This window comes from Patagioenas fasciata, chromosome 6 (genome assembly GCF_037038585.1).
Source record: "Patagioenas fasciata isolate bPatFas1 chromosome 6, bPatFas1.hap1, whole genome shotgun sequence".
Classification (NCBI taxonomy): domain Eukaryota; kingdom Metazoa; phylum Chordata; class Aves; order Columbiformes; family Columbidae; genus Patagioenas; species Patagioenas fasciata.
In genome coordinates, this window is record NC_092525.1 from 28,824,097 (window position 1) to 28,849,252 (window position 25,156).

The 25,156-nt window shown below is 35.8% G+C and overlaps 1 protein-coding gene across 7 annotated transcripts in view; it reads left to right on the top strand.

The window, feature by feature from the left end:
* Window positions 1–25,156, top strand: part of COL11A1 (collagen type XI alpha 1 chain) — a 147,463-nt gene that overhangs the window by 107,148 nt on the left and 15,159 nt on the right. For all 7 annotated transcript variants that reach the window (XM_065841764.2, XM_071810354.1, XM_071810355.1 and 4 more), the window contains 12 exons: window positions 3,984–4,037; window positions 4,671–4,778; window positions 8,339–8,392; window positions 9,309–9,362; window positions 9,462–9,515; window positions 17,113–17,166; window positions 17,663–17,770; window positions 17,963–18,016; window positions 18,297–18,350; window positions 19,538–19,591; window positions 24,498–24,551; window positions 24,976–25,083. In XM_065841764.2, the coding sequence (XP_065697836.2) occupies window positions 3,984–4,037; window positions 4,671–4,778; window positions 8,339–8,392; window positions 9,309–9,362; window positions 9,462–9,515; window positions 17,113–17,166; window positions 17,663–17,770; window positions 17,963–18,016; window positions 18,297–18,350; window positions 19,538–19,591; window positions 24,498–24,551; window positions 24,976–25,083 (810 nt within the window). The remainder of the gene's footprint in view (window positions 1–3,983; window positions 4,038–4,670; window positions 4,779–8,338; window positions 8,393–9,308; window positions 9,363–9,461; window positions 9,516–17,112; window positions 17,167–17,662; window positions 17,771–17,962; window positions 18,017–18,296; window positions 18,351–19,537; window positions 19,592–24,497; window positions 24,552–24,975; window positions 25,084–25,156) is intronic.

Genomic DNA, 25,156 nt, shown 5'->3' on the forward strand with positions numbered 1-25,156 from the left:
TGCAGGTAGCCTGGCTACATCAATGAACAGAAACAAAGACAGAGTTCTTCAAAATAACGTTGAATTTTAATGCAACACTAGAGCCATGCATATATTTAGTATTTCTCATATTCCTTGAGCTTACAGAATCCATAAAATACAGATAGGTGAACTACATTGCTAAGCGCCCTTCCTATATCATTTTAATTCACACATTCTACATCTGAACTGGGAGAGAACAAGAATATACATACATTCTTTTACTGTGTTTAAGTTAACTTGACTGACTGCATTGTGTGAACATACCCAGCTTTAGCTTCTTAGCCATAATGATTAAGAATATGAAGTCTCAGCAGAGAAATCTACTAATATAGTTTTAAAATTTTTGAAGAATAGCTAATTCTTGGAGAGCATGCTTAACGGATTCCAATATTTCAGAACAGCAAAGACCTCAGATGAAATATATGAGTTTTCAAATATTATCACTAGGCCTATTAGTGAACTTAGGACTATTCAGGCTTCTACTGATTTAATTTGAAATGTTTTTGTCTTTAAAATTATTTCTAATGTTCAAGCAGTTCCTCTTTTGGTTGAGGCTAGAAATATAAAGCCAAGCTTTTTCCACTGTGAAATTTGAAGCTAGAAAGAATAATACTAGCATGTTTTTCTGTTTTGTTTTGCTTGCTTTCCCAAAAATTCAGAAAATATTTATTTTCACCTGTGTTCCATTTCAAGATAAACTGGCATTTTATTTGAATAAATTTGCTTAAGAAAAAAAATGAAGAAGTAATTGGAGAAAGATTGTTATTGTTGTTGTTGTTGTTGTGGTTGTTGTTGTTGTTGTTGTTGTTGTTGTTATTATTATTATTATTATTATTATTATTATTATTATTATTATTATTATTATTATAATATTTTGTCAATATTCACAGTTAGCAAAGCTCAGAAGCCAACATAGGGGTATTTATAACTAAGCATATTTACTATCTTGAAAAGACTGTGTGCTTATTATGATTAACGACTTATACAGCATCATAAAAGTAGATTGCTTCTAAAAATTACACCAAATTTATGGCTTACACATAACCAGATGTTGTTTTATAGGAGGATACATAAAATTCAAGCAAATCACAATTTTATGATAATTTCTTAGAAAAAAATGGGGCAAGAAAATGTGATTTTTTTGTTTTTAAATATAACATTTTCAGTTATTTATGTGAGAAAACCATATATAGTTTTTACAATCTTACTTCATTATATCAAATCACAAGTGCTGTAATAAACTATTTGTAATGCCCTGTTAACACAAGGAATAATATGAATGAGAGCATACTTCTGTTACAAACCCCAGTTTTCCAAGAAATATACATGTAACCACGTTGTAAACAAATTCTGCTTCATACTAAAATTACTTCTGCATAATCTGAGCTGAATGATTTGGTTAACTTGGTAAAATTAATGTATCAAATTAAAACATTTTTAAAAGTCAGTTTAAAAATGATGGATTGTTGCCAGTTAATGGAAAATCAGTCTTAATCTATTTGCTGTTGTAGTTGTAAACCAGCTGTGGCATACAGAGATAGATGCAGCTCCTTTTTGTCCACCTAAAGAGGTTCATGACAGTGCAGGCCCTATATACACAGAAGAATCTGGTGTTCAAAAGAAAGGGCAGAAGAAGCATATGAGGCAGGTCGTGGTTAAGTTCCACGTCGGGCTTTGCATGTGATCACGTACATATCCTTGTTTTCCCTTTTGACGTGCCTCTTCATTAGAGATGCTTCTACATCAGAGAAATTCAGAAACACTTGCTGCACTGTTCTGTTTCAGATCATTTTAGCACAGCTAGTTATGCTGAGCATTAGACTGTGACCACAGTTCCCACAGTGAGTACTAATGTATTTGGGCATGTTCCAGCAGACCTGCTTTACAAATGAAGTGTCTGCAGCATAATCATTTGAGAACATATCCTGTACTCTCAGTCTCAAGGTTTAAGGCATTTGGGAATATACTATGTTTTCCCTGAAATACAGGGTTCAGTGTTCAGGCCTGCTTCGTTGAAGTGAATGCTGTCCCATTTGAAGTTACATGCATTGAATCCTATTTGCCCTCAATTGCAGTCGTTCATCCCTGACAATTCAGAATGTGTTTATTTCAAATCTGCTTTCCTTTCAACATGCTGACAGACGTATATTGCAGCAGGGAGGAATGGCCTTGTTGGTCACCTCTGAAAGATTCTGAAGAGGAAGTAAGTGCCTAGTTCTGATAGCACAGGACATATAGAACAGATATTCACAATATGTAGACACCCACAAAAGCCTCAGTGTGCATTTAGAGCCTAATCACAACAAGGACTCCAAGGAAAGAAGAATTGATCCCTCTTTCCTGTTTAAAAAGAGCCAAAAACATCTTCAGTTCCCTGTTGAAACTAAAGGGATTTATGTTTGGGGGTCCAGCTATACTGTGCCTAACAAAAAATATTATCTTGGCATATCCTAGCTAGGGACAGCACTGTTTTATTGTTGATGTACATGGTCTCTTGAGCTTCAAAATCTCCACGGCTACCATACCTCCTTTATGAACTGAAGATCCTCTCCTGATGATTCTGGTCAGTCTCCCTCCATTTGCTCTCCAGAGCAGAGTCTGGCCATGTGTCCAAATACCTTCTCATTGATCAATTGCAAAGTACCTTCCAACAATACTTTGTATAAAAATGAGTATTTGAATGAGATTAAAAATGCGTAGATCTCATTCTGGGCTCTATAAAATGAAGGAGCAGGTAGAAGCATCAGTGTAGAAGAACTGATGCAAAATTAATGCATGCTCATCCTCTTTCTCATGGTAACTGTCCCAGCCAACAGGAGTATTCCTAGCAGCCCTTTCGTTTAGATATGTCACCATAGAGGCTAAGAAGCTGTGTTTCACCTATTGCCATTAGGTATGTGATTAATAGAAAATCATGAAAGACAAGAAATACATAGCTTGACACTTCAAACTCCCTAGAAAATAAGTTATTCTAAAATATACATAGAACCCAAAGAAAGAAATAGACTACAAGACTTACGAAGTCCCTTTTCCTTATCTCCCTATAAAGGGAAGAATAATCTAATTTTAGCCCTTGCAAGGTCTTAAAATCCAAGCATTATTCTGCACTAAATATGAATTCCCAGCCTAGAAACTGCAGACAATTTCTTCGCCATCTGAAATAGCAGACCAGAATTTAGGCATTGCCATGTGTAAGGTTTTATGCTTTCTTAGCTTCACTCTTTATCAGCCTAGTCTCTCTAGCTGGTGCAAGTCAAACTACAACATAATTTTAACCCCATCATAAACTAGTATCTTGCATTCCCATACTCTGTTAGATATCTCCATTACATGACTGACTTGTTTCTGCAATAAGCTTAGAAAGTTGTTATTCTGTAAGGAGACTGAAAAAATTAAGAAGTTCCTCTCAGAGACATGTATTTTGCCACTCTGTTGAAAAGACACTTAATATCAAAGAGAATGTGACTCAAAAAGAACTTAGAGTCTTTCATGTCTCCCAAAGGTCAAAATAAGCTTTGTGCTGTTGCAAAAACCATTTGCAATTTCATAAAAACTAGTCCAAATAATAACTGTTCTGTTTAAAGATAGATTGTTAGGTGATCCTTAAAGGTTGGGTTTTCTGCACAAATCTCATTGAAAGGTCTGATAATTTTAATTGTGAAAAAAATAGTTTTCATTTTGATTCATGTTTGCATGGGAATCTATTTAAAACATTACAAATGTGCTTTCAATAAATGCTGGTATTGTATATGATAGGTGTGCAAATCTGAGTTTTTGAGAGATAAATAATGATTGTGCTGAATGGAAAAGACTTGTGAATAATGCTACATTCTCTATAGAGCAATGTAGAAATGCTTAATTGACTTTGATCACAGGAATAGGGTTGTCTCTGTATTTGCCTTTAATCTCATTCCAGATGCCATAATCACTAACTTTTCCTTTTGGATGTTGGTTTGTTGCAGGGTCCTCCAGGTCCACCAGGTCTCCAGGGGCCTGTTGGTGCCCCTGGTATAGCTGTAAGTAGCTGATTCAGAGCAAACCCCAATCTTGCCATAACTCATTTGATACTCAGAAGTTCTTTGAACTGCATGCTCCTTACTCAGAAATGTATTTCAAATCACTATTAACTGTTTTATCATTGTCTCTTACATGTAGTCGTTTACTGTAAACAAGCCTGCATAGGTGTTATTTTGTTGAGGATTTACAGCAGGGCAATAATTTGAAGGAATTTTTGGAAATTAATTAGTGTAAATGGTGAATGGGGCCCATCCTTTCAGTGAACTTGTTTGATGATTAGTACGACAGTCAGTGGTAAAATCAGCTCAGTACCAGATGCATTTAAAAGAGAGTATCTCTTTAAAATCCAGCTGATACTAGCTAGAATGTATATGCAGATGTGAAAGACAAGAGGTATTCAGGGAAGAATTTTGTGAGACATGCAGTATTATTTGACCTGCATTAAGCCAGGTCATATGCTGGGATTCTATTTGTGTAACAGATTGCATTCAATCAAGGTGGTGTACAGACCTTTGTAAAGACATTAGCAATGATTCTGAGCCCTCTTGTAATTGTTTTCCAATCATTTCCATGGAGCTTCTTCTATTGTTGTCAGACTTGTGATATTTTTGCTTTTCACTGTTTCCAAACAGGGAGGTGATGGGGAGCCAGGCCCAAGAGGTCAGCAAGGGATGTTTGGGCAAAAAGGTGATGAAGGTCCTCGAGGCTTCCCTGGCCCTCCAGGGCCTATTGGCTTACAGGTAAATTCCTTTATTATTTTACCCTCTACCTGTAAGAAATATGACTTCTGTGTCAGAAACTGAATGAGTATTGTCTTCTATTAAAGAAATGATAGCATTTGTTAATAAGAACTGAAAGATCCCATATTCATAGAGTTCATGCATAAATTGCAGATTTAATACTGAAGGAGATTGGTAGGATCCTCTGAAACTGAACTCCCGGCTACCATAGGCTTTAGAATTTCATTCAGGAATTCATTCATTTATATAGTGCAGCAATTTCTGTTTTAACAAGAGCACTTGTTTTTACCGGAGATACACATTTTAAAGAAAAGATTTAACCTGGAAGTGTATTTAACATGTCCTAGTCATTAACCATATTTTAACAATAGGTTTTGGCAACATAGTGTGTTTCTCAGTGATACCACCACAGACACTATTCGTGTTCTGAAAGATTAGCAGAACTCCATGATGCTTATACACTGCTGCCATCACTGGCAGGTTCCTCTCATTTCATGTTTCTTAAAATTGTTATTTTTTGAGTCAAAAAAACACAAAGCAAGCATACAGTAAAATGTCAGCTTCTCACTGCTGCACTCAGAGAATTATAGCTGAAAAATCCTGCTTTTTCAAAAATAAAACTTGCTTAAACATAACAAAACAAAGAACAAGATCTTTAGGACCTCTGATTCATTTCCATGTAGTTAACATCAGAGGACAGAGCACTTAGAAACTATTTCTAATCCATGCATTAAGCTGTAATATGAATAATATATACTCTCCTTTAAAAAACAGAAAATTATAGCAATAGTGTTTGAATATATTAACCAGTATGTCTCTTTTCTATCCACCATGCATGAACAGACTCATGTCTTTCACTAGGCCGAATCTTAACCTGTAGCTATAATTTTTAAAATTCTATTACATAGTCCAGATCACAAAACTTACAATGAAGTTTATAAGATAAAGAGTTCATTACTGCATGAAAACACATCTTGTGTAGATTCATATTGTCTTTGAAATTGAAAACCTTTTATTTTCAGAAATAGCAACTCTGAAAAAAAATCCTAGATTTTATTATGAATTGATTTTTACTATTTTAAAGAGTTAAATAAAAGTATCCTTGTTATTTTTCTCAGATCCAGGAAACTCTTCCAACTGATGTTTTTCAGTAAAGTCCATGAAGTTTAATGAGCACTAAGCTACATAAATATGAAGCTCAATTAGGCTGAGTCACAAATGAAATATTTCAAATGAGGAATTTTATTTCTCTGATCAAGATTTTAATCGAAATATGTTGGTTCATGGACCAAGATCCTATGTTTGCTAATGGTATTGAAATACCATTTAGATATCAGGATTTTCTTTTATGCAAGAATGCAATTGTCATGGTAATTGTGAAGTGTTGGAGAATAAAAACTTTCCCTAATATATAATATTCCAGTCTTATATATACAATATTCCATGGTAACTGTATCACACCTCAATATCAGTATCTACTGATACTATTTACATTGGACATTAAGTGAAAAGTATTTTCATAAAAGTGAACATTGGTAACTTTAATATTTATTATCTTAATTGTGAATTTCCATGCTATTTAATTTCGATAGTATTTTTTTAAATAAGGAAATTTTTAACAGAAGAAGTTGAAAGTAAAGAAATTCTGAAAAACTCTATGGGCCTACCTAGGTTTTCTTACAGTCAATTTATGGCAATTTTACATAAATTTTGAAAAATTAAATGACAAACACTTCTATTACTTCTTGCCAAAAGAACTGAAAGCACTCCCAAAATACCACGTCCATGAATGCATGAAATATTGACTGAGTGAAAACAGTGGGATTTTTTCAATGTTGAAACAGGAGTTCACCGAATGGCTTTGGAAAGTCTTTTCAAAAACAGAAATATCAAGTAAATGTCTAATTGCCTTCAGACTTTTATAAATACCACCTCTGCTGGCAGTTAAATGAGCTGTTTATGTTTACCATGACCACGAATCATAATAGATAAGGCATTCAACTTTTTAAGCTAATGTCTTTTTATGTTCATGGGGTGGAACCGAGTGGACTACTGGCAACTGGAAGATGTAGTTTACTTGAAGTGGGCTGCTTCTCTCTGAATATCAGCTCTTTAAAGACTAGTCATCTTGTCCAAGTCTAGGCTTCTGCTCTAATCACTCTTCAGAACAATTAGCCACAAAATTGTTATTTAAAACTCTTCACAGTGAGGGAAAAACGTGAAGTCAATTCAAGTTTATTTTGTTGAACTATTACAAGGTTAGAAAGAGTAAATATGAAGAAAGATATAACAAAACTGTAATCATAAACCTGGTATTACTACTCAGCATATGCTGTAATCAAAATGTGTTACTGAAGATAGTATTGTCAGCTATGGGCTTCCATTTTAATAGAATACAGTTCAGTATTTTTTAAAATAAGCAAGGATTATATTGAAAAACCACTGTGTCATCACATGAGCTAAAACTGGCTTTTTTCATGCTGAGTACCTGATAGTAAACAGGCTTTCACAACAACCATCATGCACTGACAGGTCAGCCAAGTTTTCACAGTAGTACACAACAGAGACATACATCATTTTTAGAAAGGTATATCTCTGAATTTTGTCAAGGCTTTCTACTGTTCATTTTGTGTCAAAGTCATAGGGCAGCTGAGGAATGGACATAGTGTTGCCTAAGGTTATACTTCATACTTTTTTTATACAGCTTTGTAGCAAAGATGGCAAACTGTGCTTTCCAATCTAGTAAGCTTGATAACATACTTTGAAAGTAGCAGAACCCAGGAGGTGAAACTTAGAACCAGGTCTTAATGTAATGTACATCAGTGTAACGTTATTGACTCCACATCCAGGGGATCTGCTTTTTATAGAAGCCAAGGTTTGATCCTACATTTAGGAATGCCCAGCTTAGTGGTGCTAGTGCTTCTAGCCATGATGACTTTATACCAGATGTCAGTATTTGCATCACCTGCAGTTTCCTTCTCTTGGTGTTTGTAACTATTCAAATTTGGACACTTTGCTTCTAAGGATATATTTGTATAACCCAATGCAATGCCTCTCAGCAGGATTTATTACCTACGCTGGACAACTTATTAAAGCAGTTATACAGCTTCCAGTACTCAGGTAGCTTAGATATCTTTGCATACCACTTCATTGTGCTGCACTGATCATGTTTTCTTTACATATATATGTATCATAGCATAAATGAAATTATCCAGATGCCCACCTGGGATCTGGATAATGATGGCAGTGTTTTTAAAGTCACTCACCCTAGCATTTCTGTGTCTTTTTTTTTTTTTTCCAAAATTTTCTGCCTCACCTGGTTTAAGCATCCTAGGACTACTTATACATTTGCTGTAATATAAAAAACTCCTTTTTTTTTGTTTTGTTTTGTTTTGTTTTGTTTTAATGCAAATAGGTTTTGTTTTCTTGCTTGCTCCCCACCCCAAGTTCCAAAGTTTCACATGTAGATCCGATTTATATTGTTTCATATTGATTTATAACTCATCATTCCAGGTACCCTACTAATAGTTTTCATTTCTTTTCTCTTCCATGTGTTTTAGGGTCTGCCTGGCCCACCAGGTGAAAAGGGTGAAAATGGTGATGTGGGCCCAATGGTAAGATTTCTTCCCCACTGATTACTCTGGAAGCCATAAATATATTGTGAATTATTATCCTTTCTCTGTAGCTTACAATTTGATAAGCTACTCATGAATTTGGTGCCTGAATATGACATATTTTGTGTAACATAAACTCTGGAATTTACTTTGTCTTCTCACATCTATCCTCCTCATCTTTAATACCAAGAGTTATGTCACTTGAGCAAAGAGTAGGTAGCAAAGCAGATGCTATGTGTGTCTGAGACAGGAGAGTGACAAGCAGGCTCAGGAAAGAAAGAGAAAAAGGAGAGACCACTGCATCAGAGATTTTGGGGCTGCTTGTCTGGTATTCAAGGCATTGCACCTTAGCTTTAGGTAGCTGCAGGCCAGAAGATGGTAAACAGTATTTGGCTATCTTTGCTCTGTTTCTGTGGGTGGTCTGAAGACTACATTTTCCAACTGTTTATGCTGTTGACAGAATGCCTCTGGGCTGGTCCTGACTCAAATGCAAGCTATCTTCAGTATCCATTTGCCTCCAATACCCTATGGCAAGCCTGGATGCTTTGTTATTGCCCATCTGTAGGCACCATGGTGCAGTACTGTCACATGGCTCTTACCAGACATATAAGCTGTGCCGGGGTATTTGCACAGTGGAATGGGTTTGCAGGTAACCTGCAGGGAAAGTACAGTGCAGGAAACCAACCCTCAGGAGTCCTAAGCATGAGATCATTTCCAGCTCGGGTACTGTGTAACGTAGCCTGGATCCCCTTGTGAACTCATGCAATGGGCATCAATCTGGCCCTGCTGTTTCTGTAGCACTGTGAAAATTAAAACTCCTCTGTAGATTGAGCATATTATTTTTCAATCGCCAGATAATCCCCAATGGATTTATTCTTTATCATTGTAACTATTTCAAATTGTTTCCTTGATGCAGGGTCCACCTGGCCCTCCAGGTCCAAGAGGTCCCCAGGGTCCTAATGGAGCTGACGTAAGAACTAACATTTTTTTGTTTCTCTCAGTAATTCACTAATAACCACTACATTTGGGATAATTATATCTGGGATAACTAACATTTTAATCGTTGTAGGGTCCTCAAGGTCCCCCAGGCTCAATTGGCTCAGTTGGAGGTGTTGGTGAAAAGGTAAGCAGTGATTATAATGTCCTAGAAAGAGAAAACATTGGAACAGAAATATAAATATACCTTTTGATTCTTCTTCAGAGCGATACAGATCTATTACAATTCCCAAATATCCTTAATTGACCTAGTCTTTGTTAATAGTGATACAATAGCTATACTCCTAATGGCTGACTTACCACAACTGGTCTTTTTATTTCATGTTTTACATCACAATATTTAACAATGAGAGGAAAGAGGTTTGGAGCAGAAAAGGTCATTCTCAGGGGAAGGATTAAATTAAGTTTATGGTTGTTTCCTTAACTAAATAGTTTGATGCCTGTAGTAACACTACTGGCTTCAAGTGGTTTTCATTTTATACTGGTGTAGGTTAGAATATCATATAGCCTTCTAACTGGAACATAAAGAATATAAGCTATTATCTAATGTATCAGTGGTAAATATATCTGTGAGGTGAAGCAGACCTGAAGCATCAATATGTATCTGTGCCTTATACAGATATATACAATTCAAATAAAGTAAAAGGTCTGAGGATGTTTTGTGGTAGTTGAAAACCTGATTTAAGATTGATGGTGTATGACATTCACTCATTAAATTTATTTTTGTTGTTATTTTCAGTTCTCTGTTCAGAAAATTTCCTACCAGTATATGGGGTGGGGTTTTGTTTTTGATTTCATATCTTACCCAAAGAACATGTCAGATATATCATCCTTTTACTTAAAGGAAAGATATTGTATGCAATAGACATAATGGATTCTTGCATGTGATTCATTTGAATCAGCAGTATAAACTACTATTAAATGTTGAGCAAACACAAAATTCAAAAGAGAGTCTCTTGAAATTCCTATTTTCATTCATTTTACTAAGTTAGATGACCTCAGCCATATCTTGCATGTAAGCATAAAAGCATTTTGCTGTGAAGTTACCGATTTAATATGAATCTTTTCTTTAACTTTGGATTTGGAAAGAAGATTTTGAAAGGAGCATAAGGTGAAGGAAACAGAATAGAAATACATTGCAGGCAACTGTATAAATAAATTACTGAGAAACTAAGTAGATTGCTCCTTGAGTATTTAAATATTTGCCACAGAATATCATATGTATTCAATGAAACACTGATGTCAATGAATCCTAGAAAAGACATCCCTAGAAATGTTAGGACTGGTCGTTTTTGAGAAAGCTCACCACAGTGATAACTTTTCAGAATATGGAGCGAGTTTACCCCTTTTCTTCCTGTCCCATCAGATAATTAAATGCACAGGTACCTCTTCCCTCATCTTCCTCATACACCATTACTGAACTTCAGCACTTCAGAAGTTTTAACTTCCATTCCCTTTCATTTGTCCACGTAGTCTCTTTGAGACAATGTACCAGTATTGTAACTTTAGGTAAAAATCCATCAGATCTATGAATTTACAAATAATGACTCAAGTACTAGGTCAGTCAAAATCACTTATATTTGTCATGATCCTCTTCTTGGCCACTGTCCAAAAGAACGTCACTCTGCTTCACAGAGCTTATAGGTATTCTTTCTTTTCACAAGATAACAAAGTTGCCATTTTCCCAGGATTATTTGTATGACTAATAATAATTATTAAAAAAATTGCAAAAATCTGCAGATAGCCCTACATTATCTCACAAGCTTCTTGTTCCCCTGTGATAACAAAAGATCTTTCTTATGATACTCTTCAATATTGTTGACATCTACCATAAAAATTTGGTTCTGTTTTTTTTCACTAAAATGTCTTTTCTTTAAATAACCCTTCACTGATACTAGGGCCATGTCCAATGGAATCACCAACTTCTTATCAGTATGATCAAACTATTCTTTTAATAGAATCTTCAGATGTTTCAAATAAATCGCCAGTGCTCTGGGATGTGGTGAAGAGAGTAATAGAATAATGTAATACAATATATGGCTTGATGGCAAAATATCCTACTTTGTCTTTTGAGATCAAAGGCTACTTAGCCCAAGCAGATGAAAGTATTAACTCGATACTGTAGATTTTTCATGGTAGCACTGTCATGTCTTGAGCTGACAGTGTTTCACTGCATTCCCTCACCCCTTGGCAGCAGTGGCATTCTCATGTCTTCGCTCTTTTTTACCCAAAATTGCATAAGACATAAAAAAACCCATGATGCCCTCCTGCTTGATTTCATTATTAACAAGGATATTCCCTCTAATCTCCCAAGTTTGTGACATTGTTCCTCCAGCCTATCTTAAGAGAGGGCTTGACATCATGAAGAGCTGCAGGATTTGTTTTTCTCTCTGGGAAGAGTGCCAAAAATGTGTCTGGGTGTAAGAGGTGGTAGAGATGGCAAAAAAAAAAAAAAAGTAATTGGAAAAAGAAAGTCTGTATGTCAGTGGAATACAGAAAAAGGAAAAAAAAAAAAGACACAGTGAGAAGAAAAATTCTTCCTGCAACTATTAGGATACTGAGTAAAATCTTGATTATGAGAATACTACATCCAGGGTAGCACCCATTACATTCACTGCTAAAACAAAACAAAACAAAAAACCCAAACCAAACAACAACAAACCACAAAACAAACACACCCAGCACCTCCTTTGCTAATACATTGGCCCATTGAAGTCAATAGGAGTTTTGCCATTGGTTTCAATCACCTCCTTAATCCTGTTCCATGATCAAATTATATTGCATTCATTTTTGTAAAAACATTGACTTACAGTGAACTCCTTATTCCTTTATTTCTCCCTTTGACTCCTCCAAGTGATTTAGAATCCCTATTTGTGACAATCAGCCCACCAAATTTAATTCAAGAACATGAAAATCAGACTGTTTATCACTGGTTGTCATTTTTATTTCCTATTGCTTACTTCCCACATTCTCTGCATTCACAGAGAGGAGCCTCCAAGTATATTATTTTGGAAGTTTTTATTTCTTCTAATTATTTTCCTCCTCTTCAAGTTTTAGTACATGCCAGCTTTTTTCCTAGTTAGCATGCCTTCTTTTTTTAATTTCAGTTCCATTAAATGAGTTCTGCAAGCTTAGAAATCATAATGAGTTGTTTTGTCAGGAGGAGTTTCTGCAATGGGAAGACAGTTCATGCTTTTAAACAAAACATGCATTTTCTTTTTCCCTTTCCATATATTTTTTCCCACTGTTTTTCTTGTTACGTCAGCGTGCTTTGGCCTCTGTATCCCTTTCAGGAAAGACATATCATGCTACAGGTAATGCAGTGCAGTGCGGATGATAATGGAAAAACATTCTGGCATCTTCCCTGTCACTGTTGGGGAGTGAAATAGATTTGTTCACTTTCATATTTGAATGGTTAGACTAGGAGATATTTTGTCATTAATATGGGGGTTTCAAAGCCCCCTTCTGGCAATTTATAAACATTTTTTGTCGCAATTAGTGCCAGTATTTTTAACTAGCTTGTTGTTTCCTCTGCTGTACACAAAAAGGCCTAAATGTTCAAAGACATCTGCACTACGAATGTGCATGTAGCCTTGCGTTATTAATGCCTGGTCTAGACATCTTGAGACACTCAACTAGAACCACTTAAATCCAGCTTCTACCCAGAGATATTTCTGTTTCTTGTGTTTATAATTAAGAAAAAGCAGAAAACCAAAATGTATCAACACATGCTTATCTCTCATTTGATATATAAGGCCTAACATGCAGATATTCTAAATACCCAGAAAGTTTCTCATGACTTCTCAAAACTGGGGCTTAGATGTTCAATAAAATCTAAGAATTTAAACCACAGAGAGGAAGGAGAACAAGTAACATTAACCTCACACTTTTCTTCCACAAAGACTAATAAAATAAATTTGCCTTTCCATTTTAGGGTAGTCTGTGATAACTACACTGAGTACTGTGCCCTTCTTCCACTCTTCCTCCCTTCCACAGTATGTGTTAAACTGGCAGAGTCAGAATAATGCAAAACTAATGTCTGCAGAACCTAAGCATTGGTAGGTTAGGTAGCCTCTCAGAGTTTAGATCTGGTTTAGTGTACGAAAAAGTCTGATGTTAGAAAACCATTACACTCATCTGCGTTTATGCTCATTCCCATTATTTAATTCTAAAATAATTTTTAAAATAGCACACTAATAAGGAGTCCAACACAGTAAACAAGTGAAATCAATAGTTTACATGTTCAATGAGTCATTGATTTATACTGCAGATGGAAGTGAGAGGACAAAATTGATTGAGTATTCTGGGGCTAAGTTTAAAAAATACGTCCGATAAAATTACACAGACATCTTGTTGTGTGCATGTCATTTTTTTCCACACACCTGTGTGCAGGCAGCTGCTAAGGTACTTAATCAAGGTATGCTTATGACAGTTTATGCTATCTGAATGTCTGTTCTAAAAGTAACTTCCAATAATTTTACGTGACTCACTGACTGTGATCTCTTCTCATCCTTCTCCATCTCTCCAACATGCCTGTAAACATAAGCCCTCCCAAAAAAATATAGCACAGCTTTAGAATTCCTCAGTTAGCCCACACTACATATAATACAGTCACATATGCATATCTATGTGGAACAATTTTTCTCTTTGTCTCTTTTGTGAGCACGGTAAAAAGGAGCAACTGAATCCTTTTCACAACCCAGTCAGATGCAAAGTTGCCCCTCATTCTTACAAAATAAATAACCATGTCCCAGAATATAACTGAAAGGTGTCAGCCTTCCATCCACTAGCTCTGTCTCTGTGCTTTATATGGACAGTTCTCAGGAACTGGTCATAATAAGAAAATAATAGTAAGAAAACCAAGACTTTTAAACTACTGTCCTTAGTCTGATAGAAATCATTCTGCTTGCTTAATCCAAGGAGGTTTTCAGAATTAAACATGGCTGTGAAATGACATGACTCATAGTTTATAATGTCTCTCTTTGCTTCTTGAAATTCTGTTGAAGTCTTTGCCTAAGAAAGACCATGCTAACCTGGTAACAAAAGAGGAAAAAATTCCCGAGGTGGAATAGATCTATTATTAGATCATAAAATCTATTAACCAAAGGAATATGATCTATTTCTCATGGAGAAAGCGCATCAGATCCTGAATCAATATCACTCTTACCAAAAAAGCAAAGAAAGACAAGGGCAAACAATAACTTACAGGTTGCACAATTTTCAGTAGCTATAATTATACACTCTGTAAATATATATCAGCTACAATCTTCTGTATCGAAACATTGTTTAACTCCCCTAGCAGCTGGCTAAAATGTAGTACCTAGTATTTGGAATATAAAAATCAGTGTCAGAAAAAACAAGGACTGCATACACGAAAAGTCACATTTTTTAAAGGAGCAATGATTTAGAAGTATAAATGTGAAGTGAAACTTTAACTGGTCCCATCTTTCACAGATGCCCTTTAAGGGGAACATCTTGACATTTTCTAGCCCTTTCCATTTTGCTGTCTTCCACACTGCTGCTTATTGGGGAGTCACTATGCACAGGGCTCATAGAGGCTGCCTGCACCTGCTGGTTTCACCATGTCTGCTACAGCACAGAGCCCTGAGATCCCAGGAGCACAGTGCTCCCCTGTTGTCCCCAAGTATAGGCCATTGTGTCAGAGAAAGCCCATTTTCTCTCTTGTCGCATGATACCATAAAGTGAAGATGTATTTGTCACAGGAAGGGTAAACAGTGTATTACAAATCAAATGTGAATAATCATAAATTACAACATCATTTGGCAGAAAGGCAGAAAAAAAACTTTCTGAGACGTTATGAAGGGGATTAATACTGGCATAAGTGCTTGTCAGGCAAGACTTGGTGCAGCTAATGTAGTTAGTACTGCAATGGGGACACCTGTTGAAGGGGTCTGTATTGTACACTCTGTTAGATACATCTACTAACTTCAATAACATCAATTTGTTCGCTAATTCCAGACCTCATTCTCTGTTCCTACATAAATCTAAGTTGATTGATAGTAGGCTTGGACAAAAAAAAAAACAATACTAATGATGCTGCAGATTCAGTAAACCCCATGCAGAGGATAAGGAAATTAAGATCATGAGTTTTCCTAGAAAACATATTTAATGCTTACTGACCTGAAGTATCCATTAGATTTTTCTTTTAAATAATGAATGCTGTATCACAGAAGCAAATTAAGTACTAAAAGGGATCATTAATTTTTAAGACTACTCTAAATCTAAGTATGTGTAGTAAAACATACCACAGTTTCTAAAGCAAATTCACCCTTTAAAAGTGCCCTTTCTAAAGGATATTTTAATATTGTTCCTGAAACTGTGGTTATCTGTTAATTATCCTATTCTGGAATTCAGTTGGGTATTCTGATCTTCTTCTATTCATCTAACATAATATTGACAATGGGCCAAATTCTGGTCCAGGTGAGGTCATTGTGCTGCCATTAGCTTCTATGAAAAAATGTTCAGTATTCACACCATAAGATTTGGTTAAAATTTATATTTTATGATTTATTATAGTGTCTGCATGGAAGTGACAGGCATTTATATTAATTGAATGGTCCTAGAATGAAGACGGGTGTTCAGGTCATACAGGATATAACGATAAACAAATTTATTCCAAATCTGTGTTTGAGTTCAGTGGAAGGGATGGGGTGACATACATTTTCAGCACTGAAGTGATCTTGTTCATAGGCATAATTATTGGCTAGGTTCATTTGGTTTGAAAAAATAATATATATGTGGGGAAAAAAATCCCCCCATTAGCAGTTACATTGAGAAATCCTTTGGAATAAAAACACATGCTACTTAGCACTCCATGACAACCACAAAGCAGATTCTGTTATCCTTTCACAAACTCGCGTGTCTGTGATGCTAATAGCTAAATATTCTACTAACAGAGTATTTTTCTGTAAAGGTTTATTTATCAGACCACTGAGCTAGAAAATAATCAGCCATAGCTAAACTTTAAAATCAACAATTGCAAAGACAGTCTTTGAGCAAATACCTGCGTATTAGCTCAAAGAGACTGAATTAACTTAAGTGTTCACTTTATAGTGTATAATCTTTGACTTGCACAGATTTTCTTCATGTGGTGTTGTCCTCAAAGCCATTCATTTACTAAACCATTTCCATCACCAGTAAATCCATAGCGTACACCTTTGTGGCCTGTGTGAAATTTTTGCTAACTGTTATGCTATTATTTTATCTTTATGTTTTTCTTCACATATTTTTTTTTTATTCTAACAGCAGCTGTGGCAATATCTTCATTCCATTGACATTCATTTCCAATTAGTATTCTCTTATTTGTGGAAACTTGCTTCCAGGCAAAAAAATGTATCTTCTAGAGAAAAAAATATAAACAGTCAATATACTTCTTTGGCTTTTCTGTGACTAGAAACAAAGATGACAAACAGGAAATTTGCGATATATGGGATAATAAAGGGGAAGATCTCACAAAGCCCAAAGGGAAGGTTAGTCTCCCTGGCTCATGAAAGCATAGTTTGATATATTCTCCCCAAAATTTCAGATTCTAGTTCTGCAAAACCATATGTAACTCAACCCCTTTCAGACAGACACAATAAAATACAGTTCTTGTGAGATGTTCACATGAATAAACATGAGAAGAATTAATATGTAGTAACAGAAGTAGATTAATAGAAATAGTCTCCCTAATTACTCATCAACTTATCCTCACACATTTACAGGGTGAACCTGGAGAAGCTGGTAACCCTGGACCTCCTGGAGAATCTGGAACATCTGTGAGTATTTTGGTTTTGTCTTATTATTAACTCTTATTGGAGTGAACGAATGTAACTGGTAGTGCTTAGTTTAGAAAGCATTTTATCAGGTTACTTGCCTACTTGTGTATGTCCTCTCTACATTTTCAGTGAAGAATGTATACCTTTAAAATGCAATTTGTTTCTGTGTAATTATAGCCACGTATTTTACTAACAGCTAGAGGACGAAGCTGAAGACTTCCTAAGAGAGTACCTATTTTTATGTCCAAAAGTATTAACTTTGACATGCATGTTTCTCTCTCTGAAGACAGTTCATTGATGTAAACTGGGTGCAGGTGTTGGCACTTGATGTGAGATACACAGGTTTTCCAGGCTGAAGCCCTAATTTCCCCCTTCACATGCCAGCATTTACTGAGGAGTAACATTGCCCAGGTCTGAAAAACAGTTTTGGCATTGTAACAGTATTTTCAGCCGTTCAATTTCCAGATGACTTTTTGTGTTCATATGTTTTCTCCAGGGTCCAAAAGGTGAAAGGGGAGAAAAAGGTGAGGCTGGTCCACCTGGAGCAGCTGGACCACCAGGTGCTAAAGGACCTCCAGGTGATGATGGGCCTAAGGGTAACCCAGTAAGTGAGCTTAATAATTTTAACACAAAGCACTGTGAAGCATTGCTGAAGTTGTGCTTCATATAGAACTGTATATAATTTCCTTAATTTGAACTAAATTCATTATATGTTTCATAAAATATTTGTGATGACTGCTACGTGCTTGTCAATGGATGACACATTCCTTATTTTTTTTTGTCCTGATTTTTTTAGGGCCCAGTTGGTTTTCCTGGAGATCCTGGTCCTCCTGGAGAACCTGGTCCAGCTGTAAGTATACTTAAAAAACAGTTTTAGGTCTTAAGTCTTGGTTTTTACTGAATTCTAGTTAACACTGCCTCTTCCTTGTCTGGGGATGAGGTCTTGCCTGTAAGATTTGTTGCCTTTCTGTCCATATATATCTTAAGGCTTAAAAAATTTTTAGAAATCTTTTAAAAAGTTTTGAAAACTAACGTCATTAGGAATATGCTCTGTAGAAAAATAGTGCTCATGTATTCATATGGAAAACTAAGTTATTTAATTTAGATGAATTTTCCTGTGAATCCTGTAGGGTCAAGATGGTGTTGGTGGAGAGAAGGGTGAAGATGGTGATCCTGGTCAACCTGTGAGTTGTTTCTGTCGTATTATTTCAGCTCTGTGTTTTCTCATATGCTAAGAAAGTATCTTTTGCTGAATCAGTGGTTTCCATACATTCAAATTCTTAAAAATATTCTCTAAGCGGATGCTTTTCCTATTATACTGAAAAATATCTATTTCCTTGCAGAGACAGAACTGCCTGTATTATAGTAACAATCAGAAGCAAGAGCTCAATTTCTTTTAGCAGTAGAAACAAATTATGTGTTAAGGATTTTTTGGCTGCTGAGGAGCACTAAAAGCACTCAGAGCAGTTCTGAGCACAAGAAAGGAATACAGCCAAATAATCTTCATTAGCTGACCTGATGAAATTAAGCAAGATCTTGATGTTTCTGTTTTAAGAAAGTTAACAAGTATCTGAGCAATACTCACATTAAGCACCAAATTTCTTATATTTCTGTAGATTCACATATTAAAGCATCATTCATCTTTATTTATTTTTTTAATTGCAAACATACAGAGTTTCCATTTTGGAAAGGCTATTTCTAGCTCTGGAAGTTTTTATTATGAGGGAATTATCCTATAGAGTACTGTTTGAAAATAAAAAATGCTAGTACATTGAACAAATGGTTGGAAGTAAGTTATAAACTGGGCTTTACCTGCAAACTTCATGAATTACTATCTGTATATCTTACTTAACAGTAAGTACTTTTAGAGTATTGTGTTCCTGAAGAAAAGCTTACCAAACTGTTTAGCAGCCCTGAAATATTTTAGAGTATCACAGCTTACCAAGATGGACTAGCCAAATGGCTATCGGTGCACAAAAGACTTTTCATGTGGCAGCTAACTCACAGATGCTGGTGAACAATTTCAGCAAAAGTAATGACTTCAGCACCTGAGAAAGCAAGAAACTTGCTAATGGAGTTAGGCAGTGGGCTGACTCTATGGCTGTGTGGTACTTTTGTGCAGCCATTTTCTGGTCTGAGATGTCTTGTTGAAAACAGGAAGAGAAAAAAAGAACAATTGAACTTCGTACAGTAACAAAAATTGTTAAAACCACCCTAACAAAAGATTTGTTGAATAAGCAGATATACTTCTGTCTGTGTATTTATGGTACTTACTTTCTGCCCATTGAAAGGGTCAACATGTAACGTTGTTGCATTTAGTAGAGAGAATTACTTTATTTGTTACCACTGACCCTATCCTTTTCCACTGCAGGGTCCACCAGGTCCTTCAGGTGAAGCTGGCCCACCTGGTCCACCTGGAAAAAGGGTAAGTAATTTCTCATTTTCTCTTGTATGTCTCTTTCTGAAGCATTATGTTCTATAGAATTTCAGCTACTTGCTTTCCATTTTGTGACATTCACTTAGGATGTTTGAAGTTTCGTTTAAGTAATGCAATGGGAGAAATGAAAAAATAGCAGAGAAAACCCTTTAACATGGGTTACACGGAACATGAGAACAAAAATACATAGAGAAGAATACATTCTTCATCTAGAAATGCACTTTTTCTTTTAATCCACATGAATTCAGTGACTGCTAGGGTAAGAATTCAGTGTCTGCTGAATTAGTCTGCTAATAGGAGTGATTATTACAGTAATACAGGACATCATCCTCAGGCACATGACTGCTGGCAGGAAGCAGGAATAATGTGTCTGCTTTAGTGTCTTTAGCCTCTGAAATAAAATAATTTCAATGGAGCTTTTGTGCAAACCTGTGTCATCTCCTCTGCATACAAAATTAACGAGCAGACTTTTCTGTAACTTATGAAGCCATTCCAGTATTTCTAAAGTCTTTGAAGCTTCACAGGCTTTACAAATAGCTAATCAAAAGCAGTAAACAATGTTACACTTGCAGAACTGTAGTAAATACGTCAACATTTAGGTCTGCTTCAGAGAGCAATTAGATCCAGTTTTTACACTTGAAAAAATAAGGGAAGGGGCATCATTAAATGTAAGCTGAGAGGTATTTAACAAAATGTATTAAATTGCTCTATTTAATAGGCTTGAGTGAACTGACAAGCCTAATTAGTTTCCTCTATTTTACATAATAATCTATTTGCTCCACCAACTTACAAAACATTTATAATACTGTAAATGATTATAGTGGCATTAGCAATCTTATCAGTAGAACTGAAATATGGCTTGGTTGAATATTAGCAATTAGTATGTTTGTTCAACATCCAATTAGAACTCCCTACTTTATTATACAGAAAGGCAGTAGCTCATTCCTAACAGATGGGATATATTGCATTGATTGTACCTAGACAAAAAACACTTTAGAAACACAAATGTCACATCACCTGTGGTTTGACACATTTCCAATTTAGGGAAAATGTATGTCTAAATATTGCCAAGTAAACCCATTCCTGAATTCTGAAGAAAACATTTTGTAGACTCAGACTCTACATTACCTGAGTACCTGCATGTTTTAAGCTTATAGAGTCTCTGTATTGTATTGATATTATAACAGAGAGAAACAGAGAAGTATTGAAAACTTCTTACTTTGCTGGCAGAATGAACACAAAAAATGCTCTTCATTAGTTTTCATCAGTTGTATGGTAGAATCAATTTCAACAAAAAGCCCTATCAAGTATCCTTTCATCCGAATTAAGAAGGACATACCATTTCAGCAGTAATACTGCTGTCTATGGCGGTGTAGCTCTGGCTATACTACTAGAAAGTGACATTTCACCCCATTTTTTGTTTTTCTGTCTCTCAAACAACAAGCTGGCAGTGCTCAGGATTCATACTTTTAAATCCGTTCCCTTGAAATCCTCAGCTGTCTAGTCTCCTTCCTCATTCTGTTATTCACTTTCATTCCCCTCTTCCCCTCTATTTTGGAACTGACCTGAACTCGGTTTCCCTGCCAAGTCTTCTGAAATTATGCTTACTACCAGGTTTCAGAGTTTTGAGCAATCTGTGTTTAGTATTGCGGGTTACAAACAGGTTCCCCCAGCTCTCCCTGGGAAGCAAATTCTAGGGAAAGACACGGACATGAATACAGTTTCACCATTGTTACCCAAGAGAATTCAGCTACAGATACATACTTAGAGTGACATTCAACTATTAAGCGAAGACCAATAATAAACTATTTTTCCTAGTTACAGATGGATAACAGTAAAAAGATTACTATTAGTTGGTGAGATAAGCAAATACCAAAACTGTTTTACTGTGGTGCTCTACAGGCTTTGACAATAAATACCAGTGCCTTGCAGACAGAGCAACGGTCTCATGGCCAAGCAGTACCTGTCAGAACAATAAGCCTGTTCCTACTCTGAGGAGGTAAAATCGACTAGCATGCTCATTAGCATCTAGCTCAAGTCTAAATCAAAATAAAAGGTTAAATTTATGGATGAAACAAGAATGGTTCATTAGAACATCCGCAGAATGTGTACCCTAATGAATGTATTACTTCTTAGACCTAACAATTGCTCTCTCTTCCAAAAAAAAAAAAAAAAAAAGAAAAAGTTTATTTGGTTAGTTGCCCTTATGGACAATGTTGAATAACTTAGAAAAAAAGGAAGTGTTTCTGTGAATGAGATTTTTTTTTCTATTTTGGCTACAGTATCATGCTACCTCTGCAGGGTACACAGACCACTTGAAATTATGCTGTTTTTTCTGTGTTGATTGCAAAAACACAGTACACCTAACAATATGCCAGGTCCTTATCTGAACAGACTGATGAAATGTAGCAATGGTTTTGTGTTGGAAATAATATTTTTAGTCACATGACAGACAGCTATAATCAACAGTTTAAATTATTCTAATAAAATTATGAAATACGGAAGAGCAGGCATAAATGTCCAGTAGGTTCACGTAACAAAAATAGAGGATAATTTTGTTTCTGTGCAAGTTATTTTTTCGTCTCAGTTCTGCATAAAATGTATCAAGACAATATGTCCAAACTTAAAGTGTAATGATCATAAAAATCACCATGGTAGCTATGGTGGTGAGGGTTGAGAGTCATTCATTAATTCAAAACTATTGCTGTTGGTATATTTTATGTCAGTTAAAATTTACCAGACACGCCAACAACTCAAGTGTGGGAAGGTAAGATAAATAATAATTAGCATTGTTTCTCGGTGGAAGCACCATCTGTGCCATGGCAGCAATCACAGCCTGTCAGAAACAGCAGTTCCTTTAGCTGCTTTATGCTCAGTGCAGCATTGGCACGGTTTGATAATGAACGCAACCCCTTTGTTTAGCAATCATGATTCATTGTATTTGTAATTTAGTGATCACAGTTTTTTTAGCCCTGCTAATTCATGATGCAGCTGCATTTCTAGATTATGCAAAAAACATGTTTTTCAAATACAAACTATCACACATACCCCTTTTCAGTTTCTTAGGTGGGGTAGACTATAATCCACATGGGAACTTGATGGCCAGGAATTTTCAAGCAGTAAAGACAATTGGCATGTAAATTAATTCATATAAGGAAAAAACCCTCCTGTTTTTAAGAAGTTCTTGAGTTTATTTAAGTACCTGCTAATCATTTCTCTTTGTATCGCCACAAACTGCGATCCACCCAACAAATTACAACCTACACAAAGATATCACCAGAGATTATTATTGGAACAGTGGTGATTTTAATTATTCTGCCTGTTTTATAAGAGTCAGCAATTGCACCACACTGCCCAGGGCTTTTTAGCTGCTCTGTATTTTGAAAAGATAAAACTAAGTCCTTTATGACTTGCAGTTCTTGAAAATACCAAAGAGAACAACCTGTTGATACCCACAACAAATGACCAAAGTCCACTGTGGGTGATTCGGTTCATTTTGCATTACATTTGATGGAAAGCCTAAACTATCTCTGTCGGCCAAAAGGTTCATACCGTGCTGCAGATGTTCATTTCCACCCTGGAGAAAGCTTAGTTTCAGAAGCAAATGAATGGTGTTTATATACATCTATGTAAAGAGTTATAAAATGAATATGTTATGAGGCAAAAAGCAGAAAATAAATGGAAGTGATTTCTTTTTTCTTCTTTACTGGTCCTTAGAACATTTTTTTTTTTCATTTCTACATAACAAACTGCCTGTTATATTAATGAACAGATGAGTCTTAGGAAGTAAGTTGCATTAATTCAGAAAATCACCTTGTATTTGATCATGGTCACTTGTCTTTCCTTTTGCTTTAAGCTGCTCATTGGCTGGCAAGAAATAGCTACTTGTAATAAAGACATTTCCCAGGCTGAAAATTAACCTTGTAGGAAAACAGTTGGTCCATTATCTTGAGTGCATCTTTTCTAAGCTAAGTATGTATTAGAGAACCATTTTCAGAAGAGTACATTACATTCTAGAAACCGCTTCTGTTCATGACTGAAGCTATGAATATTAATTCTCTGACTTAAAAATCAGCCCATGATGTGTTTATTTTCACTGAAACCTTAAGAAAATGAAAGATGGGTGACTTCAGCAATAGGTAGTCACAGAGCTGCCGGATGACTGCAACTTCTGTTCTGTGGCCTTCACCTGAACCTTGTCCCATCTCTACATCCTCCTGCATTTCTGAGTTCCTTCTCCTTTGTCAAATAGAGCTTTTGTAGTGCAATAGCAGGAAACATGATACCAAGAGCTATTTGTAGTCAGTGTCTTTATTTCATTCCTTACAGTCTCTAGTTATGTGATTATTCCTTTTCCTTTCATATTTATTGGAAAATATTAAGGCATGTATTGATTTTTGGCTACCCAAATGTAATCAAAAGGCTTACTGAGCCCACTCCTGACTTGGAGAATAAAGAAGTATATGCCATTCTGCATGCTGAGAATGACAGGCCCTTTTGGAATCAGTGGATAAGCTACAGTGAATAGACAGAAGCCAGCATAAAGCAAGTTTTAAATTGTTATTGTATATGTAAATCAGTATTGTTCTTCTACTTTTATATCCTGTTTTGATTTTTTTCCACGTTCTTTGTTTTTAACCTCAACATATCAGACATGTTAGGTGCTCTATATTCTTTTAGATACTCTAAAACCTCAGAAAATGTTATGAAGGGAAAAAGAAAGGATATGGCAGATTGGGATTTTTATCCTGTGAATATAAAATGTCAAGAAAGAAATTTTTCTTTTGTTAACATTTTCTACTTACTAATACAGTGGAAATTGCATTCTCAGATTTTTTTCACTGGTAATATTTTAGAAAACTGAGATTATGAGCTCAGACTCCATGTTTTACAGGGACCTCCTGGTGCAACTGGCGCTGAAGGCAGACAAGGTGAAAAAGGTGCAAAGGTAATATGTTCAAGAATTTTTTTAGGAGTATGGGAATGTAAACTATATATAGATGAAAAGTAAATTGCTTATTGTGCACTGAGCGTGAAACTTATCAAAGTAATAATAGGTAAACTGTAAAATCCAAATTAAATCCCAGAGTTAGTAGCAATACATAATGGAGCACATCGTGGACTTTCACCTGTGCCATCCCAACTTGACTCACTCCTGTGGAAAAGCAGATGAGCATGCTTTTGCGGGATCCACATCTTTGTATGAGGCTATCAAAATTTTGAACAGGAAAGTGTCCTGTGCAGAACAGTTTTACAATAGTTTTTTAAAAAATGGAGTGAGGAAACTGCTCTCACTTTGCAGCTTGTATAACCCTACAGTGCCAAACTTAGTCAGCTCTGCCTCTCTGACCTGTTGCTTATGGTCTTTCTAGGGTGAACCTGGTGCAGAAGGGGCTCCTGGAAAAACAGGCCCAGTTGGTCCACAGGGACCTGCAGGAAAACCAGGCCCAGAGGGTCTCCGGGGCATTCCTGGCCCTGTGGTAAGTAAGCAGAGCATATAATAATATTTTAAATGTTGCATTTCTTGTATATTGTCTGGTAAAGCAAACTTTG